The sequence below is a fragment of the Microcaecilia unicolor genome, chromosome 3 (genome assembly GCF_901765095.1).
Source record: "Microcaecilia unicolor chromosome 3, aMicUni1.1, whole genome shotgun sequence".
Taxonomy (NCBI): domain Eukaryota; kingdom Metazoa; phylum Chordata; class Amphibia; order Gymnophiona; family Siphonopidae; genus Microcaecilia; species Microcaecilia unicolor.
Genome location: NC_044033.1, coordinates 255,841,295 through 255,862,050, shown reverse-complemented (window position 1 = coordinate 255,862,050; position 20,756 = coordinate 255,841,295). Strand labels below are relative to the sequence as shown.

General features: G+C 48.3%; 1 protein-coding gene across 3 annotated transcripts in view; it reads right to left on the bottom strand.

The window, feature by feature from the left end:
* Nucleotides 1-16,522, bottom strand: part of POLD1 (DNA polymerase delta 1, catalytic subunit) — an 83,035-nt gene extending 66,513 nt beyond the window's left edge. The window contains exons 1-6 of one of the 3 annotated variants that reach the window (XM_030197967.1): nucleotides 16,452-16,522; nucleotides 3,596-3,801; nucleotides 3,364-3,477; nucleotides 1,991-2,131; nucleotides 1,275-1,400; nucleotides 18-186 (exon numbers count right to left, since the gene is read on the bottom strand). In XM_030197967.1, the coding sequence (XP_030053827.1) occupies nucleotides 18-186; nucleotides 1,275-1,400; nucleotides 1,991-2,131; nucleotides 3,364-3,477; nucleotides 3,596-3,788 (743 nt within the window). In that variant the 5' untranslated portion in view covers nucleotides 3,789-3,801; nucleotides 16,452-16,522. Of the gene's footprint in view, nucleotides 1-17; nucleotides 187-1,274; nucleotides 1,401-1,990; nucleotides 2,132-3,363; nucleotides 3,478-3,595; nucleotides 3,802-16,160; nucleotides 16,318-16,451 lie in introns of those variants that run through there. The other 2 variants (XM_030197968.1, XM_030197966.1) reach the window with 2 other exon arrangements.
* Between the last annotated feature and the right edge of the window lie 4,234 nt (nucleotides 16,523-20,756).

Below are 20,756 nucleotides of genomic sequence, written 5' to 3'. Positions count from 1 at the left end.
CACCCAACCCATGATACCTGATCTCAAAGTCGATGTTGGCTTCAAAGGCTTGGTAGCAGTGTACAGGCAGTGGGCCACAGCGCAGACCCTGTTCCAGCAGACGCTTGGCTGGCGCCAGAAGGCGAGGTAGAGCCATGGTGATCTTCAGGAACGGCAATAGCTTCTTCTTATGGTAGCCATATATACCTGCAGAGTCAGAGACGTAGATAAGAAAAGTGCTGTCGACACAAATCTACCACTCTTCACCTGCTAGGATTAATACAGGAAAGCAAAGTATGTTTCCCTTAGCAAAGGGAGCAGAAAGAGGGGTGCGCCAGCCATATCTAAGGAAAGCGAGGCTGCATTCAGCACTTGTTTACTTGGATACAGGGAATTGAGGACAACCAACACTCTCTTGAGTGTTTCTACATGGCCAGCCCTCCTTTTCTTTCTCACAGAAATCTTACTGGTCAGCTCTCCTCACTCCCTCCCTCAAGCTAATCATCGCGGCCACTCCTGTCCCCTTTCAGCTAATCTCTGTGGCCTGTCCTCTCTCCTTCATATTAATCTCCATAGCCAGCCCTCCCTGTCTCTCCTGCTAATCTTCGTGGTGATCTACCCTCGCCATTCAAGCAGATACCCACAGCCAGCCTTATCATCCTTTCAGCAATTTGCTTGTCAGGCCCCACCTCCCTCACATAGTTCTCCCTTCCCCACTACTTGCCTCCTTTTTTCAAATGACCTCAAAGGTCAGCCCTCACACCTCCTCTCTCACACTGACCACCCTGGCTGTCCCAGCCTCTCTCATATACTAATCTCTGTGGCTGATCTAGCCTCTATCCCTCTCCGTGGACAGTCTCTATCTCACACCGATCCCCATGGCTAACCCAACCTCTCTCTCCATTGCTTGATCTAATTTATTCAATTTATATCCTACTCCATCTACAAATCTGGGTGGCTTACAACCAAACATCCACATTCAATTAAAAGGTATAACACAGTAAAAAAAAAAAAAAATCACATAAAATATAAAAGCATAAGGCTACAGTACATAAAATTGCAGATCTCCATGGATGGAGTGGCCCAGCATATCTCTCATGTACTAATCACTGTGGCCACCCTCTAATCCTCTCTTGTTCTTGATCTCCATGGTTGCTCCTCTCTTTCTCTCTGATCTGCCCTGTAGAGCTAATCTCCATGGCTCTCTCTCTCTCATGCTTATCTCAATGGCCAGATCCACTCTCTCTTGCTCTCTTTTGTGCTCATCTCTGTGGCCAGTCCTTCTTTGACCTCACTCTCTTTCATGCAGATCTCTGTGGCCAGCACCGCTTGGGATATGTTGTCCTTGTTAGACCGCATGTCTCGGATCACCACGTTGTTCAGCTCTTTCTGGAAGTCACTCAGATACTCCGGCTTGAACCCTGGGAATGGAGATAAGAGGCGTTCACATGGAAGCCACAAGAGATTGTGTGTCCTCTTCTACCAATCATGAGAAGACTGTAAGCAAATACACCCGAAAGGCATCCCTCCCTAAGGGTATGAGCATGCCACCTCCACTCCCCTCCCTTTCAAGGAGCTAAATACACTGATCCCCATTCTCTCTCAGCATCCTAACAGATGAAAATACAACTGTTCCCTTCCCAAGAACCAAACTAAAGCTTGCTCTCAAGAGCTGGATACACCACTTCCCCTTCCCCGGCCAAATTTGTTGCTTCCTCTTTCTTTGCAGGGATCAGCCACAACTCTCCTCCCTTACATGCTGATCCCTGTTTCCTCCATCTCTCATTCCACTCCATGGACCAAACTGGATTCATTTTCTCCCTTCCCGTTGGCCAGGCACTTCCTTCCCCCTCACAGCAAAAAGAACAAAACTTAAGGATCAAGCACACACAGAACCTGAACTCTTTCCCTCCTCAGGGGCTACGACAGTATTATCCCTTCTCCTCCAGAAGCCGAACCTGCCAATGCTGCTCCCTCCCCAGGGGCTGAAACCCATCTCCTTTTCTCTCACCGAGCTGAGCAGGCACATAGAAATACGGAGCGAAGCCGTGCACATGACAGCAGACACTGGTTTCCTCCATGGTGAGTCCAAACATTCGAATAATAGGGACAGGACCCTGCGTGGCTCCAGGCATTCCACGGACATGAGATCCTGCAGGGACGACAGAAGATGAGTTGTGAGATATATACATGAGCTCTTGGCACTGCCCCGAGCCAGTGACACGCATGCATCCCCTACTGAAGAGCAGAGAAAATGACAGCTTGGTGGTACATGCATGCAATCAGGCCTCTTAACACTGCTCCCTGGTAGAGAAGCAGTCAGCGTTTAAAGCAAACTCACTGCAACTGTCTGTCATAAGACAAAACCATGAGACTGTAGCACTGTCCCTCCAAATATTCTACAACAAAATCATTAGATCCCCCCCCACCCAAAAAAAAGTGCTTCATATGCCCTCTGGTGGAGGAGTGGCCTAGTGGTTAGGGTGGTGGACTTTGGTCCTGGGGAACTGAGTTCGATTCCCACTTCAGGCACAGGCAGCTCCTTGTGACTCTGGGCAAGTCACTTAACCCTCCATTGCCCCATGTAAGCCGCATTGAGCCTGCCATAAGTGGAAAAGCGCGGGGTACAAATGTAACAAAAACTCTGTTAAAATAGAACCATGATATCCTAGTAATGTTCCTCAAAATGTTCTACACCTCATCTAGGACAGAAACCATGAAATCCTGCCCACTCCCCCAACCAAAAATGTTTCACGTGCCCTGCCTCTGTGTGCCATCTACCTGCTTACCCCCACAACTTCTTACATCACGTGCAAGCCCTTCTCAGGAGTCTCACCTGCAGGATCTATGCCACAGCTCCACATCCCTCTACCCCGTCCCTTCTCCAAGCATGCCGGCATCTACTTCCTCCTCTTGGGGACAGAGGGAGCTGGCAGCGGTCCATCCCCATAGAATAGTCTGCCTTGTTTCAGGATCAATAAACACTGTAGATAAGGCTGCACTATTTGCCCTCGGGAGTTTTGGGTTGTGTTAAGTTCAAATTTTATTAGATGTACTGAATATCATGGGATGTTTAGGTACTTCTGAAGATGGATGACCAGGGTGAGATTTAAGATTATGACACTAACAGGAAGAGAACTGTGAGGGGGAGGGGGGTGTCTCCTCTGACTTGAGCAACACATGGGACTCTAGTTTTTGGGCGCTGTCTAAATCTGGCTTAAATTCATCCCTGCTTCTGTGGCAGTTTTCAGCATATGTTCCTGCAAACAGGGAAGGAGACATTGACTTTTTCTATGGATGTCACTCTCTCGCTCCAGATGACGTCCAGTTAGAAAGCGAACGCAGGTGCCATCCCATGGTAGAAGGAGAGACACCAGCACTCACCTATGTAATGGTCCAGTTCAAGCTGCTGGAAGCAGAGTGGAGTTGTGTCCAGGTCAATTGTTGGAGGCGTTGGTCTTGGCCACTTGGGATTCAACGCAGGTGAAAAGAGTTTTCCTGGAGGCAAAGAAGAAAACTGGAAGGGCTGGCATAATTGCTATGTCGTTGCAACCTTGATGCATCCAGTCACGAACGTATGCAAACACCACACAAAAGGCCATCCATACATACTTACTGACAGGCAGCGCCTCCTGAGCCGGCTGCACTTCCAGCTCCATGGCCATCTCTGCCTCAACCTCATCCAGGAATGCCAGCTCCTCCTCAAACTGAGAGGGCCCGTCATCGTCATCCCAGTCCCCCCGGGGCCGCTTCACCTGGGATGCTAGAGGCCCCCCAGCACCGCCAAGTTTCTTTCTCTTTTCATCCATCAAAGTCCTCTGTCTGTAAACATGCAATTCCCAGCTGTGAGTGCAACATTCATAATCTGACTTTACTCAGGCAGAAGCTACCAGCAAGTCAGATGTGCCACCCTAAATGCATTTTAGGGTTTGATATGAAAAAACTTTTAAATACTTAAAAAGGTATTAATATGCAAACTAATTATTTTCAGAGACAGGAAAGCAGAAGAACTGGAGGTCATGAGTTGAGGTTGCAGGATGGTAGAGTTCGAGCAACATCAGGAAACAGTTTTTTAAAGAAAGGCTGGTGGATGCCTGGAATTCTCTCCCAAGGGAGGTTGTGAAGACAAAAAGAAACTCAAGAATGCGTGGGGTAAACACAGAGGATCATTATATAGAAAAAGGATGGAATCCAATTAGAGCACTACTACTACTATTTAGCATTTCTACAGCGCTACAAAGCGTACGCAGCGCGGCACAAACATAGAAGAAAGACAGTCCCTGCTCAAAGAGCTTACAATCTAGTAGACAAAAAAATAAAGCAAACAAATCAATTAATGTGTAGAGGAAAGAAGAGAGGAGGGTAGGTGGAGGCGAGTGGATACAAGTGGTTACGAGTCAAAAGCAATGTTAAAGAGGTGGGCTTTCAATCTAGATTTAAAGATGGTCAAGGATGGGGCAAAATTTAAATGACCTCATAGCTGGCGTGAGCTTTGATGGCAGTTCCAAAGGTTGGGAAGTAAGACCAATGCTGGGCAGACAGAATTGGGGTTAGAATAGGCTTCAATGGCAAATCCAGTAGTTGAGAAGTAGGACCTGGTGCCGGGCAGAATTCTATGATCTGTGCTCCAAAATTAGCAGGGAGAGCTAGAGATCATATATGCCAGTGAAGAAGTGGAACATGTGAAAAGTGCCAGATTCAACTCTTGTTGGGTTGTGCAGGTCTTTATCTGCCGACATTGACTATGTTACCATGTTACTAGTGTAAAGCATCTTTGATGGATTCATCAAGATTATTAAAATATCTCTGAAGTATAAACCTATAGGAGGTAGGCTTCATTCAAGTGAAAGGAAGCTCTGGAACGAAGATGAGGGTGAAAGAGGAAAGACTCAGGAATAATCTAAGGAAATATTTATTTACGAAAAGGGTGGTGGGTACGTGGAATGGCCTCCCAGTGTGAGCAATTATCTGTTATTTCGTAAAAGTGTGATTAACAATCCTGAGGTGTTTTTGTAATTTTCTGTAATTATTTTGATTAGTAAGATGTTGCAATTTAATTTGAAATTTAAAAAAAAATTGTAATCTTCTTTTTTGCAATTTAATATTACAATTGTTTATTCTGTAATATTTTTTTTGAGTTACAGTAGTTCTATGTTCAATTTCCCACGCCTTTTACAAAGCTGCGTTGTAATGCCGACACAGCCTATTCACTTTGAATGGGCCACATCGTCATAACCGCACCAGTAGCCGCTAAGGTAAAATTATGTATAATCATACCTGATAATTTTCTTTCCATTAATCATAGCTGATCAATCCATAGACTGGTGGGTTGTGTCCATCTACCAGCAGGTGGAGATAGAGAGCAAACTTTTGCCTCCCTATATGTGGTCATGTGCTGCCGGAAACTCCTCAGTATGTCGATATCAAAGCTCCATCCGCAGGACTCAGCACTTAGAGAATTACACCCACGAAGGGACACTCTGCCCAGCTCACCACCGCCGAAACGGGGGAGGGGAATTAACCCAGCTCATCCCCACACAAGTGGGGGAGGGGAATCCGTCCAGCTCATCCCCGCGGAGCGGGGGAGGGACACCACACCCGCCGATGCGGGGGGATCTGGCTTATCCTGCAACCGCAACCGCGGGAGGAGCTGACTGACCCGAACACCGCCGAAGCGGGAGGGGTACAAAACTGCCCTACAGCCGCACGAAGCGGGAGGGAGTGCCGGCAGAATTATAAGTCTCAATCCAGCCCCGTAAAACGGAGGGGAGAGGAATGCAGCAGCTCACTGTAACACAAACTCGTCTTAACTCTTGAAGAATCCAAGTGAAAAAACTTGAACACGAAGTCTTTCTGAAGTAACTGAAGAGTAAACTTGAACCTGAAATGCAACCAGAATAAAACAATACAGATATCTGGGAGGGGCTATGGATTGATCAGCTATGATTAATGGAAAGAAAATTATCAGGTATGATTATACATAATTTTACCTTCCATATCATCAAGCTGATCAATCCATAGACTGGTGGGATGTACCGAAGCAGTACTCACCCAGGGCGGGACCTAGAAATCCCTGACCGCAACACTGAAGCTCCAAACCGGGCCTCCGCCCGAGCAGCCACAGTCAAGCGGTAATGCTTGGAGAATGTATGGGCCGAAGCCCAAGTTGCCGCCTTGCATATCTCTTCCAAGGAGACGGAACCGGCCTCTGCCATCGAGGCCGCCTGAGCTCTTGTGGAGTGAGCCTTCAGCTGGATAGGCGGCACCTTCCCTGCGGCCACATAAGCCGCTGCAATGGCTTCCTTGACCCATCTTGCCACTGTAGGCTTAGCAGCCTGCAGACCCCTACGAGGACCTGCAAACAGGACAAACAGATGATCCGATTTCCGGAAATCATTGGTCACTTCCAAGTATCTGATGATGACTCGTCTCACATCCAGATATTTAAGAGCAGAGTACTCCTCTGGGTAGTCCTCCCTACGAAAGGAAGGGAGACAGAGCTGCTGATTCACATGGAAGCGAGAAACAATCTTGGGCAGAAAGGAAGGCACTGTGCGAATAGTCACTCCTGCCTCAGTGAACTGCAGAAAAGGCTCTCGACATGAGAGCGCCTGGAGCTCGGAAACTCTTTTGGCTGAAGTGATAGCCACCAAAAAGACTGCTTTCAACGTCAGGTCTTTCAGAGATGCCCTCGACAAGGGTTCGAACGGCGGCTTCTGCAATGCTCTTAGCACCAGGTTGAGATTCCACGCAGGCACCACTGAGTGCAGAGGAGGGCGCAGGTGATTAACTCCCTTGAGAAAGCGCACCACATCTGGCTGGGAAGCCAGGGAAGCACCCTTCAGGCGGCCCCTGAAGCAAGCCAGAGCCGCTACCTGGACCTTAAGGGAACTGAGCGACAGGCCTTTGTCCAGACCTTCTTGCAGGAACGCCAACACTGAAGAAATTGGAGCAGTGAAGGGAGAAAGTGAGCCTGCTTCACACCACGCTGCAAAGATACGCCAAACCCTGGCGTAAGCAGTAGAAGTAGAGCGTTTCCTCGCTCTCAGCATAGTGGCGATGACCTTGTCTGAGAAGCCCTTCTTCCTCAGACGCTGCCGCTCAATAGCCAGGCCGTAAGACCAAAGGGGGAGGGATCCTCCATCACCACGGGACCCTGATGTAACAGGCCCTGCTCCACTGGCAGCCGCAGAGGATCGTCGACTGAGAGCCTGATCAAGTCCGCATACCAGGGACGTCTGGGCCAATCCGGACCCACCAGGATTATCCTGCCGGGATGCTTTGCCACCCGGTCTAGGACCCTGTCCAACATGGGCCAGGGTGGGAACACATAGAGAAGCTCTTGTGTCGGCCATTGTTGGAGAAGAGCATCTACTCCCAGGGATCGAGGGTCCCGTCCTCTGCTGAAGAAGCGCGGCACTTGGCAATTGGCCGATGACGCCATCAAATCCAGGCTCGGCTGGCCCCAGCGCTTCGTGATGTCCAAGAACGCCTAAGCAGATAGCTGCCACTCTCCGGGCTCCAAGGTATGGCGACTGAGAAAGTCCGCCTTGACATTCATGACTCCGGCAATGTGGGCCGCTGACAGCTGTTCCAGGTTCGCTTCCGCCCACTGGCATAGACTCATAGCCTCCTTGGCTAGAGGGGCGCTCTTGGTACCTCCCTGGCGGTTGACATAGGCCACAGCCGTGGCATTGTCCGACAGTACCCGTACAGGCTTCAGCACCAGTACCGGGATGAACTCCAAAAGCGCCAACCGAATGGCTCTGAGTTCCAGGAGGTTGATAGACCACTTCGCCTCTGCAGGAGACCAGAGCCCCTGCGCTGTCCTTCCCAAGCAGTGGGCTCCCCAGCCCGACAATGAGGCGTCCGTCGTGACGACAATCCACTCTGGGGCCACCAGAGGCATTCCCGCAGACAACTTGTCTGTCTGCATCCACCAGCTCAGCGCCTTGCGCACTGCTGGATCCAAGGGAAGACGCACCGCATAATCCTCCGACATCGGAGTCCAGCGCTGCAGCAGAGAGTGTTGTAGTGGTCTCATATGAGCCCTGGCCCAGGGCACTACTTCCATCGTGGCCGTCATAGAGCCCAACAGCTGCACATAGTCCCAAGCCCGAAGAGGAGAGGCTACCAGGAACTGGTCCACCTGAGCCTGAAGCTTGACAATCCGATTGTCTGGCAGGAACACTCTGCCCACTTGGGTGTCGAATCGAACTCCCAGATACTCCAGGGACTGAGTCGGGCGCAGCTGGCTCTTCTCCCAGTTGATGATCCATCCCAGGGAGCTCAAAAGAGCAACTACCCGGTCCACAGCTTTGCCGCACTCTGCATAAGAGGGGGCTCGGATCAACCAGTCGTCCAGATAAGGATGGACTTGTACTCCTTCCTTTCGCAGGAAGGCCGCTATGACCACCATTACTTTGGAAAAGGTCCGCGGAGCAGTAGCCAACCCGAACGGGAGGGCTCTGAACTGGAAGTGTCGTCCCAGGACTGCAAAACGCAGAAAGCGTTGATGAGGAGGCCAGATGGGAATATGCAGGTACGCTTCCTTGATGTCCAAGGATGCCAGGTACTCCCCTGCCTTCACTGCCGCTATAACAGAGCGGAGAGTCTCCATGCGAAAGTGCCGCACTTTCAAGGCCCGATTGACCCCTTTGAGGTCGAGGATAGGCCGGACAGAACCTCCTTTCTTTGGTACCACAAAGTAAATGGAGTAACGCCCCTTGCCAAGCTGACTTTCTGGCACCGGAACGACCGCACCCAGGCGGATCAGATTGTCCAAAGTCTGCTGCACTGCCACAGCTTTGACCGGAGACTTGCAGGGAGAGAGTACAAACCCGTCTCTTAAGGGTCGGCAGAACTCTAGCTTGTAGCCGTCTCTGATGACTTCCAGCACCCAAGCGTCTGAAGTTATTGTGGTCCACTCGCCCAGAAACGAGGACAGCCGTCCTCCAATCTGCACTGGGGCGTGGACCAAGACCCCGTCATTGGGTACGAGACCCTGGGGGAGGACCGGAGGGAGCACCTCCGGGACGGCGGTCTCTGCGAAAGGAACGCTGCTTGGGGGAGAAATGCCTCTTAAAGGAAGAGGGGGCAGAAGAACCCGACCTGCCCGGGCGGTACCGACGGGCTTCCTGAAACCGTCCTCTGGAGGTACCGGGACGAGCACTAGCCCGAGCCCTGACCTCTGGTAACTTCTTGCCCTTAGACGTGCCGAGATCGGTCACGATTTTGTCCAGCTCGACCCCAAAGAGCAGCTTGCCTTTAAAAGGCAACCTAGCCAGGCGGGATTTAGAGGCGTGGTCAGCAGACCAATGTTTCAGCCAAAGCCACCGCCGCGCAGAGACTGTCTGAGCCATGCCTTTAGCTGAGGCTCTCAAGACATCATACAGCAAGTCTGCCAAATAGGCTAAGCCCGATTCCAGGGCTGGCCAATCATCCCTCAAGGAATGATCCGAGGGGAAAGCCCGCTGCACCATAGTCAGGCACGCCCTGGCCACATAGGAGCCGCAAACTGAGGCCTGCAAACTTAAAGCAGCCGCCTCAAAGGACGACCTTAAGGCCGCCTCCAATCTCCTGTCTTGGGCGTCCTTTAGGGCCGTGCCACCTTCCACCGGCAATGCCGTTTTCTTAGTCACCGCAGTGATTAAAGAATCCACGGTAGGCCACAGATAGGCCTCACGTTCACTCACAGCCAAAGGATAGAGGCGGGACATAGCCCTAGCCACTTTAAGGCTCGCTTCTGGGACATCCCATTGAGCCGAAATTAAGGTGTGCATGGCATCATGCACGTGGAAGGTTCTAGGCGGGCGCTTCGTCCCCAGCATAATGGCAGAGCCAACAGGGGCTGAGGGAGAGACGTCCTCCGGAGAGGAAATCTTCAAAGTGTCCATGGCCTGTAACAACAGGTTGGGCAAATCCTCTGGGCGAAAAAGCCGCGCTGCAGAGGGGTCATCCGCTCCATCCGAGCGGGGATCCGTCTCCTCCAAGGAATCCGCAAAGGACCGTTGGGAGACCTCAGACACGCTGCCCTCATCTACATCGGAGGAGACAAATTCCTCCAAGGCCTGGGAATCAACCCGAGGGCGTTTACCTCTGGGAACCTCAACCTCTTTACCAGACGAGGGAGCGGGGGCAGCGTTGTGCATGAGGAAGGCCTGATGCAGCAGCAAAACAAACTCGGGGGAGAAACCCCCCAGACTGTGCACTTCCGCAGCCTGGGCAACAGCCCTAGGCGCACTCTCAACCGGCGCTCGCAACAGCGGGGGAGAGGCCTGCTGCGCATCCAAAATGGCGTCCGGCGCGAAACTCCGCGAAGGAGCCGCGCGGGAAGAACGGCTCTTAACTTTAGCCGCTTCTGTGCCGTCGCCCAAATTAAGGGCGTTCATGGCATTAATGTCTCCAACCTCAAGGGCGGCCCAAGAAGAAGCCGTCCGAGCCGCGTGGCCGGCCAAAATGGTGGAGGCGAGGAGCGGGGGATGGGCGTTTATGGCGGGAAAAACCGCCACGCCGGAGGAAGGACCGGGACATTCATCGGTCACGAAACTGCCACCCAACAAGGGCGAATCAGGCTTTAAGACCCCCGCATCCCCTCTAGAAGCGCTCAAGCGACCCGGGGAGCGACCCTTTGCGCCCTCGCCCTCCGACGCCATGTGCCACGAGGAGAAGAATCGGGGAACCCCCGCCCGCTATAAAAAGGTAAAAATTACCTGCTGTCCGCTCCGAGTTGTAACGACCTGGTGTCCCAGTGAGTAGCTGCAATAGACGCTTAAATAAACGTCGAAATAAACGCCTTTAAAGACGTTTAAATTTTTTTTTTTTTTTTTTTTTTTCAACGGAGCCAGCGGGAGGGGGGAGAAAAGGAGGGACCTGGCACCACCAGGTTTGCACTTGCTCAAAAGAGCCCTCAACCCCAGGCACTCAACAAAACCTAAAAATTAGGCTTGGAGGCCTAGCCAGAGCTGCTGCTGCTGTGTGTGACCACCACCTGCTGAGATAGAGAACATACTGAGGAGTTTCCGGCAGCACATGACCACATATAGGGAGGCAAAAGTTTGCTCTCTATCTCCACCTGCTGGTAGATGGACACAACCCACCAGTCTATGGATTGATCAGCTTGATGATATGGAATGCGGCTTTGTAAAAAAAAAGGGGGGGGGGGGGTTATGTGCAACTTAGTATTTTTCATTTTTTTGTAATTATGGTTGTAGAATATGTTTTTGTAAATTATGTTTTGTTTACTATGTACATTGCAGGAAACTCTGATTATGGGAAATTAGCGGTCTATAAGAATTAAAATCATATCAATAAAATATTTTTCATATGCTGATGATACTGTCTTATTATTTCCGATTTTTTTTCCGATTTGAATGATGTTAATTGTCTGAGACTTTTGATAGAATTTATAAACGCATATCTTTTAATCACTTGAAAATTAATCCAGTTTAAACTAACTTATGGATAGAAAATTCTAAATCAGATTTAATACAGATTAAAATGGGAGATATAATAATAATAATCACTCCTAAAATTTTTACTACAGTCTTATAACCTACAAAAAACTAACAACCCTGTTTACAAAGCAGCGTCATAGGCGCGTTAACGTTTTTTACGCGTTACCATGTATGTGCCTACCAGAGGCGTAGCCAGACTTCGGCGGGAAGGGGGTCCAGAACCAGAGGTTTAGCCCCCCACCCGGCACCGCCGACCCCCCCACCATTTTTTACCTCCCTGCCGCCACCACCACCTTTGACCCCCCCCCCCCCGCGCCAACCCTTTCGACCCTCTCTTCCTGCCGCCGCCACCACTCCCCTGCCGTCAGGTACCTTTGCTGGCGGGGGTCCCCAACCCCCCACCAGCCGAAGTCCTCTTCTCCGGCGCGGCCCTGTTGCTGATCTGCAAGGGCAGGCTTCTGTTTCTGTGAGTGATGTCCTGCATGTTGTACGGAGAGGAGGGCTTCGGCTGGCGGGGGTTGGGGACCCCCGCCAGCAAAGGTACCCGACGGTGGCGGGGGAGGGTTGGTGGCGGGAGGGTGGGGTCAAAGGGATTGGCGGCAGGGGGGGGCAGGGCCAACTCTATGGGGGCCCACGCCCCCGTGGCCCCATGTAGCTATGCCCCTGGTGCCTACAATATATCTATAGGCACCTACATAGTTAGTGTGCGCTAAATACTCTAACGCACCTTAGTAAACAGGGCCCTAAATTCGCAGAAAAAAACTGAACATCAAGAATTACAATGTTTAAACCAGATTATACAATACTTTAAAAAAAAAACAAAAAACCTGTTACCACAAATTAATACAATTTTTTAAAAATAAATTTCTTAAGAGCCTTCCTAAGCTGAAGATAACCACAAATCCTTAAAGAAAAGAAGGAAGATAATCAAAGTGTGCAGCCTGATACAGAAAAGTGGACTGAAAAATCCTCTTTGCCTTTACATGGCGAAATAAAGGAAACTTTAATAAAATTTGATTTCTAGTAGATCCTGAAAAAAAATAATTAAAAAAAGCAAGACGAATGTCTAAGTAAGGGCTTACCGCTCGCTATAACGGAAGTACCACCAGGCTACCACAGCAGCCCAGTGGTACTTCCCATCAATACCGCGCCGTCATTTTCGGCCCTACAGAAATTAATTTTTGTAGTGCTGGACTGTAACTGGTGGTAATCAGGCAGAGCCGCACCTAAACCAACCTCTCCTCCTCCCCCATTCTCTATTTCTGTGGATAACACGCTCATCCTTCCTGTCGTAACCTTGGGGTCATCTTCGACTCCTTCCTCTCCTTCTCTGCACATATTCAACAGACTGCTAAAACCTGTCATTTCTTTCTCTATAATAGCACCAAAATTCGCCTTTTCCTTTCTGAGCACACTACCAGAACCCTCATCCACACTCTTATCACCTCTCGCTTAGACTATTGCAATTTGCTCCTCACAGGTCTCCCACTTAGCCATCTCTCTCCTCTTCAATCTGTTCAAAATTCTGCTACACGACTAATATTCCGCCAATGTCAAACTTCTCTTATTGACCTATAAGTGCATTCACTCTGCAGCTCCTCAGTACCTTTCCACTCTCATCTCTCCCTACATTCCTCCCCGGGAACTCCGTTCACTGGGTAAATCTCTCTTATCTGCACCTTCTCCTCCACTGCTAACTCCAGACTCCGTTCCTTTTATCTTGCTGCACCATATGCCTGGAATAGACTTCCTGAGCTGGTACATCAAGCTCCATGTCTGACAGTCTTCAAATCTAAGCTAAAAGCCCACCTTTTGATGCTGCTTTTAACTCCTAACCCTTATTCACTTGTTCAGAACCCTTATTTTATCATCCTTGCTTTAATATTCCCTTATCTCTTGTTTGTCCTGTTTGTCTGTCCTAATTAGATTGTAAACTCTGTCGAGCAGGGACTGTCTCTTCATGTTCAAGTGTACAGCGCTCCGTACGTCTAGTAGCGCTTTAGAAATGATAAGTAGTAGTAGGGTTAGCACGGGAGCCCTTACCGCCAGCTCAAATAAACAAAGCAGATCAGTGGTAAAGCCAAATAAATCTTTATTGCAGTATCTCATCTATAAAATGCCCGACACAGGCCGTGTTTTGCCTAAAGGGGCTGGGTCAGAGGTTATACTGTAACCTTCATCAGCAAAATAACTAAATGGTGTATTCAATAATTTCCATCCTTTCACTTTGAAATAGATTGTGCTGGGTTTTTTAATCTGCCTTAGCACCATACTCAATTGGTTCCCTGTTGTGTATGGTGGGAATCATTGAATACACATTTAGTTATTTTGGTGATAAAGACTACAGTATAGCCCCTAACGCAGCCCCTTTGGGCAAAACATGGCCTGTGTCAGGCATTTTATTAGAATGAGATTCTGCAATAAAGATTTGTTTGGATTTACCACTGATCTGCTTTGTTTCTTTCCACATAGGGAGTTTGCGGGTCGTTTGCCTTGTTGCTTCTTGGGATCATCTTTGTTTCAGTATATCTGCAGCATTTGGGGTTTAAGGATTCTCAGAACCAGGATGATGAACAGCTTCAAAACCCTAATATTGCTCTTTTAGGATCTCAGATGAGAGTGAGTCTATTCCTGTCTTCTAAATTTTCTTCCAATTGTTCGTAATTAAAGATGCATTTGTGGATTGTCTCCTCCAGAATGAACAATACCTATTCATATCCGCTCACGACTCCACACAAACAAACCCACAGGCACTCATAATCCCCTCCCCGAAAATACGTGTGTCTCAAATCCCCTCACCCTGTGTGTATGTGTCTGTGTCTCATATCTCCCTCACCCTGTGTGACTAAGTGGCATAGCCACAGGTGGGCCCACCCACTTGGGGCTCAGGCCCACCCTACAGTAGCACATGTTTAGCGGTAGCTGGTGGGGATCCCAAGCTCTGCCAGCTAAAGACTTCTCCCTGATGGTAATGAAAACTCTACTCTCCATGATACCAGCACCTGCACATGCTCAGTTTTCAGCTCATGCCTGCTGCTGACTACTACTACTTAACATTTCTAGAGCGCTACTAGGGTTACGCAGTGCTGTACAAATTAACAACTAAGGACGGTCCCTACTCAAATGAGCTTACAATCTAAAGGACGAAATGTCAAGTAGGGGTAGTCTAGATTTCCTGAGTAGAGGTGTTGTGATTAGGTGCCGAAAGCGACATTGAAGAGGTGGGCTTTGAGCAATGATTTGAAGATGGGTAGGGAGGGGGCCTGGCGTATGGGCTCAGGGAGTTTGTTCCAAGCATGGGGTGAGGCGAGGCAGAAAGGGCGGAGCCTAGAGTTGGCGGTGGTGGAGAAGGGTACTGAAAGGAGGGATTTGTCTAGAGAGCGGAGGTTACGGGTAGGGACGTAAGGGGAGATGAGGGTAGAGAGGTAAGGAGGGGCTGCAGATCGAGTGCATTTGTAGGTTAGTAGGAGAAGCTTGAACTGTATGCGGTATCTGATCATATCTGATAGTAGGAGCGATAGTAGGAGTGACGGTGTTAAGTAGGTTGGTGACTGCCAAGATGGAAAGAAGCGTTTTCCCACCAGCTGAAATTTTTTTGGGTGGTGGTTGGGGGAGGAAGAACACTTGGTGCCCACCCACTTCTTGCCTAGGCCCACCTAAAATGTGTTGTCTGGCTACACCCCTGGTGTGATTGTCTCATATCCCCCTCACCCTGAGGAAATATTTTTTCACTCAACGAATAGTTAAGCTCTGGAACGCTTTGCCGGAGGATGAGGTAACAGCGGTTAGCATATCTGGTTTTAAAAAAGGTTTGGACAAATTCCTGGAGGAAAAGTCCATAGTCTGCTATTGAGACAGACTTGGGGAAGCAACTGCTTGCCCTGGGATTTGTAGTATGGAATGTTGCTACTCTTGACATTCTGAATGGAATCGTCACTCTTTAGGATTGCCAGCGAACGCCAGTAGCTTTGGTACTTTGTTCAACGAGATAGAGTTACAATTTTCGAACTAGTATTCTCTATAACGATTATCGCTACATCACGCACACAGCCTTTTTAAAGGCAGAGTGTTCATTGAATTAAACCTTATTGAATATTCTATAAGAACTTATATTGTCAGAGAATACATATATGGTGCAACAGACTCCTGACGCAGGCCGGTTGGGCCGAAACACAGCTGTGTCGAGTCATATCACCTCAATAAATATATAACCATTTTTATCTTACTTGTGTCGTCCCCCCCTTTTTTTGTTTTTTATTTTCGTTATATCTTCATTTTTTGTTTTTGTTTTTTATTTTCCTGCCTTTCACATTTTTTTGTTGCTCTTCATTTTTCTCCCTTTTCCCCATTTTTTTCATCCTTTTGATCTTTTGTGTCATCTTCGCTGTTTTGGATTATTATACATTCTTTGGGGTTCTACATGGAATGTTGCCACGATTTGGGTTTCTGCCAAGTACTTGTGACCTGGCTTGGCCACTGTTTGGAAAAACAGGATACTGGTCTGACTCAGTATGGCTACTCTTATGTTCTTATATCCCCCGGACCCTGTGCGTGTGTGTCTGTGCGTCTCATATCACCCACGCTGTATCTATGTGTCTCATATCCCCCCTCACGCAGTGTGTTTCATAGCCTCACCCTGTGTTTGTACGTTTGTGTATATTTAATATATAATACAATTCTCCTCGTTCCTATCATGTTGCATCTTTATCACTTTCTGCTACTCACCCCCAGCTCCTTCCTCACTTCCAGTTCCAGCCACCTTCCACTCTCCCGCCAAGGCGAGCGCGAGCGCTCTTCCCGTCCCGCCCCCGTTCCCACGGCAACGCCACGCTGATTGGTCTCCAAGGTCGGGTCGGACCGCCGCCTTACGTGCCACAGGAGGAGGAGCGCAACAACAGCCGGCGGCAACTGTTTCCCCAATCTCCCGAGCAATTTGCGGCCAGTGATTCCTTTGTAATTTTCTCCCAGCGTCTCTTTAACCATTTGAAATCTGCTTTCGGTGCTCCGATAGCCTACCTCTCAGCTTCTCTGTCTGGATTCCAAGCCTCGTTCTTGTTTTCCAATAGCTTCTCCGAAGATATATTCCTTTCAAGCCTCATTCTGGTGCTCCAATAGCTTCCCTCAGTCAACATATATTCCAAGCAGGGAGGTTAGACAGTAGGGGCCGGGATGACATCAAAAAGCTGAAACCAATTAGGTTAGTCTCCCTTTCCCCCTCCTCCGCGCAGCCGTCATCCCTGTTCACTCAAAACAAAACAAGCAAATCTACCAGCTGCTCTGTCCACCTTGTTGTTCTTTATAGCTGGTGACATTTAATGTACACGGAGGAAGAATTGGTTTTATTGGCTAAGTTGTAAATCATTGTGTCAGCTGGAGGGGATGATTATTCCCTGAATTCATGCAAATTTTATTTTCACAATGTGTGTCTGGATGCCTGTTGTGGTGTATGCATGTGATAATGTTTGAATAACTGTCTATACTTAGGACAAAGATTTCTGAACCTGCAGCATCATTAAAGGGCAGACTTTTAAATGCCCAGTTGGGTATATATATGCTAATCTCTATTTTGTTAAATGTTTCAGACATATCCATCTATTTGCTCCCATGATATAACTGAATTCGATTATTGTCTCACTGTATTTTCAAATGTAAGCCACATTGAACCTGAGTTTGTTTGGGGTAATGTGGGATATAAATGTAAAAAAAAATACATATATATCCTTTATCCTCCAACTTTTAAGACACTGCCTATCCAGCCTGATGATGATGGCACAATGAAAGCAAGTTTGGTCCAGTAAAGACTAACTCAAAATAACCTGTTCCTTAGCTGGGCCCTAGTATTACCATATTGAAAATGTGACCATAACATGCCTCGTGGTTACGTTCCACTAATAAGTTAAATTATTAACTAGATTTCTTGAAAGGATGATATAACCTTTGGATGCATGATTAGAAACAAAAACATACACTTATTTACTCGATATCACAACCTTTTAGGGTGGATAGTGTTTATTTATTTATTTACTAGACTTTGAGCCCGTAAAAACGGGCTATTATAGGAAGGGGGGGGGTTGAAAGGCCCGCCCCCACCGCCGAGTTCGCCGCTGCCCCCACCGAGCCGTCACCTTCCACCCGGCTGGGCCCTCGCTCCGCTATTGAAACAGCGAGGGTCCGGGAACGCAGCACTGAGCTCTGCTGAGCTGCCGACGTCAGCCTTCGTTCTTCTCTACCTGTCCCGCCCTCGTGTGACGTAACGTCGTCGAGGGCGGGACAGAGGCAGAGAAGAAGAACGAAGGCCGACGTCGGCAGAGCTCAGTGCTGCGTTCCCGGACCCTCGCTGTTTCAATAGTGGAGCGAGGGCCCGACCGGGTAGAAGGTGGGTGGCGGCGGCGACTCGGGTGGGGGGAGCGTTAGACGACGGTGTCCCTCCCTCAGCAATGCGCAGTACAGACCCTCTGTGTTCCGCCCCCCCCCCCCCCGTCATCACGTATTGACGTGGGGGCGGGGCAGAGGTCTCTACTGCGCATTTGCGAGTGAGTACGGTCACTCGCCGTCTATATGTTTGATTGCATTTGTACCCCACATTTTCCCACCTATTTGCAGGCTCAATGTGGCTTACAGAGTGTTGTTATGACAAAATCATGACAGGATATTGGATACAATCAAAAGTGCGCAGAAGATGGATGAGGAATTAGAGAAGATGGTATTAGATAGGATAGTTTAGGAGGTGATTTGTGTCTTTAAGGGTTCTTCTTGTAGGCTCTATTGAAGAGATGTGTCTTCAGGGTGGATAGTGTTCACAATGAGCTCCTTTTATTATCGACCAGATAGATGAGTTTTCAGTTTTTGGCACAGTATTTATTTATTTATTCGTTGCATTTGTATCCCACATTTCCCCACCTAGTTGCAGGCTCAATGTGGCTTACATTATGCCGTTGTGGCGATCACCATTTCCGGGATGAGAAATACAGAGTAGTGTTGTATTTTATTTATTGCATTTGTATCCCACAATTTCCCACCTCTTTGCAGGCTCAATGTGGCTTACAATACAACATGAATAGTGGAAATGAGACGAGAATAGACATTTGGTGTTACAGAAGGATTTGGGGTTGCATGGTAATGGAATACATGATAGTAATCAAACATATAAATGGCAAGAGGTGTACTCACTCGCAAATGCGCAGTAGAGACCCTCTCTGTCCCGCCCCCGCGTCAATACGTGATGACAGGGGCGTGACAGAGAGGGAACCTGCGCACCTGCGAGTGAGGGAACCGCCGTCGCCACCGCTACCCCCCCCCAGGGTTGCCGCTACCCCCACCCACCAGGAGTCGCCGCCGCCACCCACCCTCCACCCGGCTCGGGTACCTGGCTTCACTATTCAAACCGCCGGAACGCAGCACACAGCTCATCTGAGCTGCCGTTGGCCTTCCTTACCTGCCTGTGTCCCGCCCTCGCCGACGTTACGTCACACGAGGGCGGAACACACGCAGAGAAGCGGAACACACGCAGAGCAGAAGGAAGGCCGACGGCAGCTCAGATGAGCTGTGTGCTGCGTTCCGGCGGTTTGAATAGTGAAGCCAGGTACACGGCCCGGGTGGAGGGGTGGCGGCAACCTATCCGGGGGGGGCCTTTCAACCCTCCCCCCTTCCTTTACCAGCCCGTTTTTACGGGCTGAACGGCTAGTATAATAGAAGGCATTATTGACATTTCTGGATATATGTGGGAGTTTCACATGTTTTGGTCTTTGTGGTATATCTTGTCGAAGAGATGGGTCTTTAGTAGTTTATGGAAGTTGGTCAGTTCATACGTCGCTTTTAGGTTACGTGACAGTGCATTCCAGAATTGCGTGCTCATATAGGAAAAGGTTGATGCGTGCATTAATTTGTATTTTAGACCTTTACAGTTAGGGAAATGAAGATTAAGGAATGTGCGAGATGATTTTTTAGCATTCCTGGATGGTAGGTCTATCAGGAATGTAGGCTGGGGCATCGCCATGGATGATTTTATGTACTAGGGTACATACTTTGAACGTGATGCGTTCTTTGAGTGGGAGCCAGAGTAGCTTCTCTCGTAAGGGTTTTGCACTTTCATATTTTGATTTTCCAAATATGAGTCTGGCTGCCGTGTTCTGTGCTGTTTGGAGTTTTTTGAGTATTTGCTCTTTGCAGCCAGCGTAGAGTGAATTGCAGTAATCTAGATGACTGAGTACTAATGATTGTACTAGATTACGGAAGATGGTCCTTGTGAAGAATGGTCTTACTCTTTTTAATTTCCACATTGAGTGGAACATCTTTTTGGTTGTGTTTTTCACGTGATTCTCAAGTGTTAGGTGCCGATCAATGGTAACTCCAAGAATTTTCAGGGTTTCCGAAATTGGTAGATTTAGTTTTGGTGTGTTGATGGTGGTAAACTTGCTCGTGTTGTGTTCAGAGGTGAATATTAGGCATTGGGTTTTTTCTGTGTTGAGTTTTAAATGAAAGGCATCTGCCCAGGAGTGTATGATATGTAGGCTTTGGTTGATGTTGTTTGAAATTTCTTTTAGGTCTTGTTTGAATGGGATGTAGATCGTTACATCATCAGCGTAAATGTATGGGTTGAGGTTTTGGTTTGATAGTAGTTTGGCCAAGGGTGTCATCATTAGCTTGAATATAGTCGGTGAGAGGGGAGATCCCTGTGGAACTCCACATTCAGGTGTCCATGCAGCTGATGTAATCGAATTTGATGTCACTTGGTATGAGCGTGTGGTTAGGAATCCTTTAAACCACTTAAGAACATTTCCTCCGATACCGAAGTATTCAAGGATGTGTAGTAGGATTCCATGATCAACCATGTCAAAGGCGCTTGACATGTCAAATTGTAGAAGTAATATATTCTTTCCGGTTGCTATCGTTTGTTTGAATTTTGTCATGAGTGTAACTAGTACTGTTTCAGTACTGTGATTAGAACGAAATCCTTACTGGGAGTCGTGTAGTATTGAGAACTTGTTTAGATAGTCTGTGAGTTGTTTGGTTACCATTCCTTCTGTTATTTTGGTTATTAAGGGAATGGATGCTACTGGTCTATAATTTGTTAATTCACTCGCATTTTTCTTTGCATCTTTGGGTATAGGAGTGAGTAAAATGTTTCCTTTCTCCTTTGGGAAGAGTCCATTTTGTAGCATAAAATTCACATATTTCATTAGATCTGTTATAAAGTGTTGGGGGGGGGGCTGATTTCATAAGGTCATTTGGGCACATATCTAATTTGCAGTGAGATTTGGATCTTCTGATAATATCTCAAATTCAGTCTGAGTCCTATCTGCTGGGTATATTCCAGGGTCT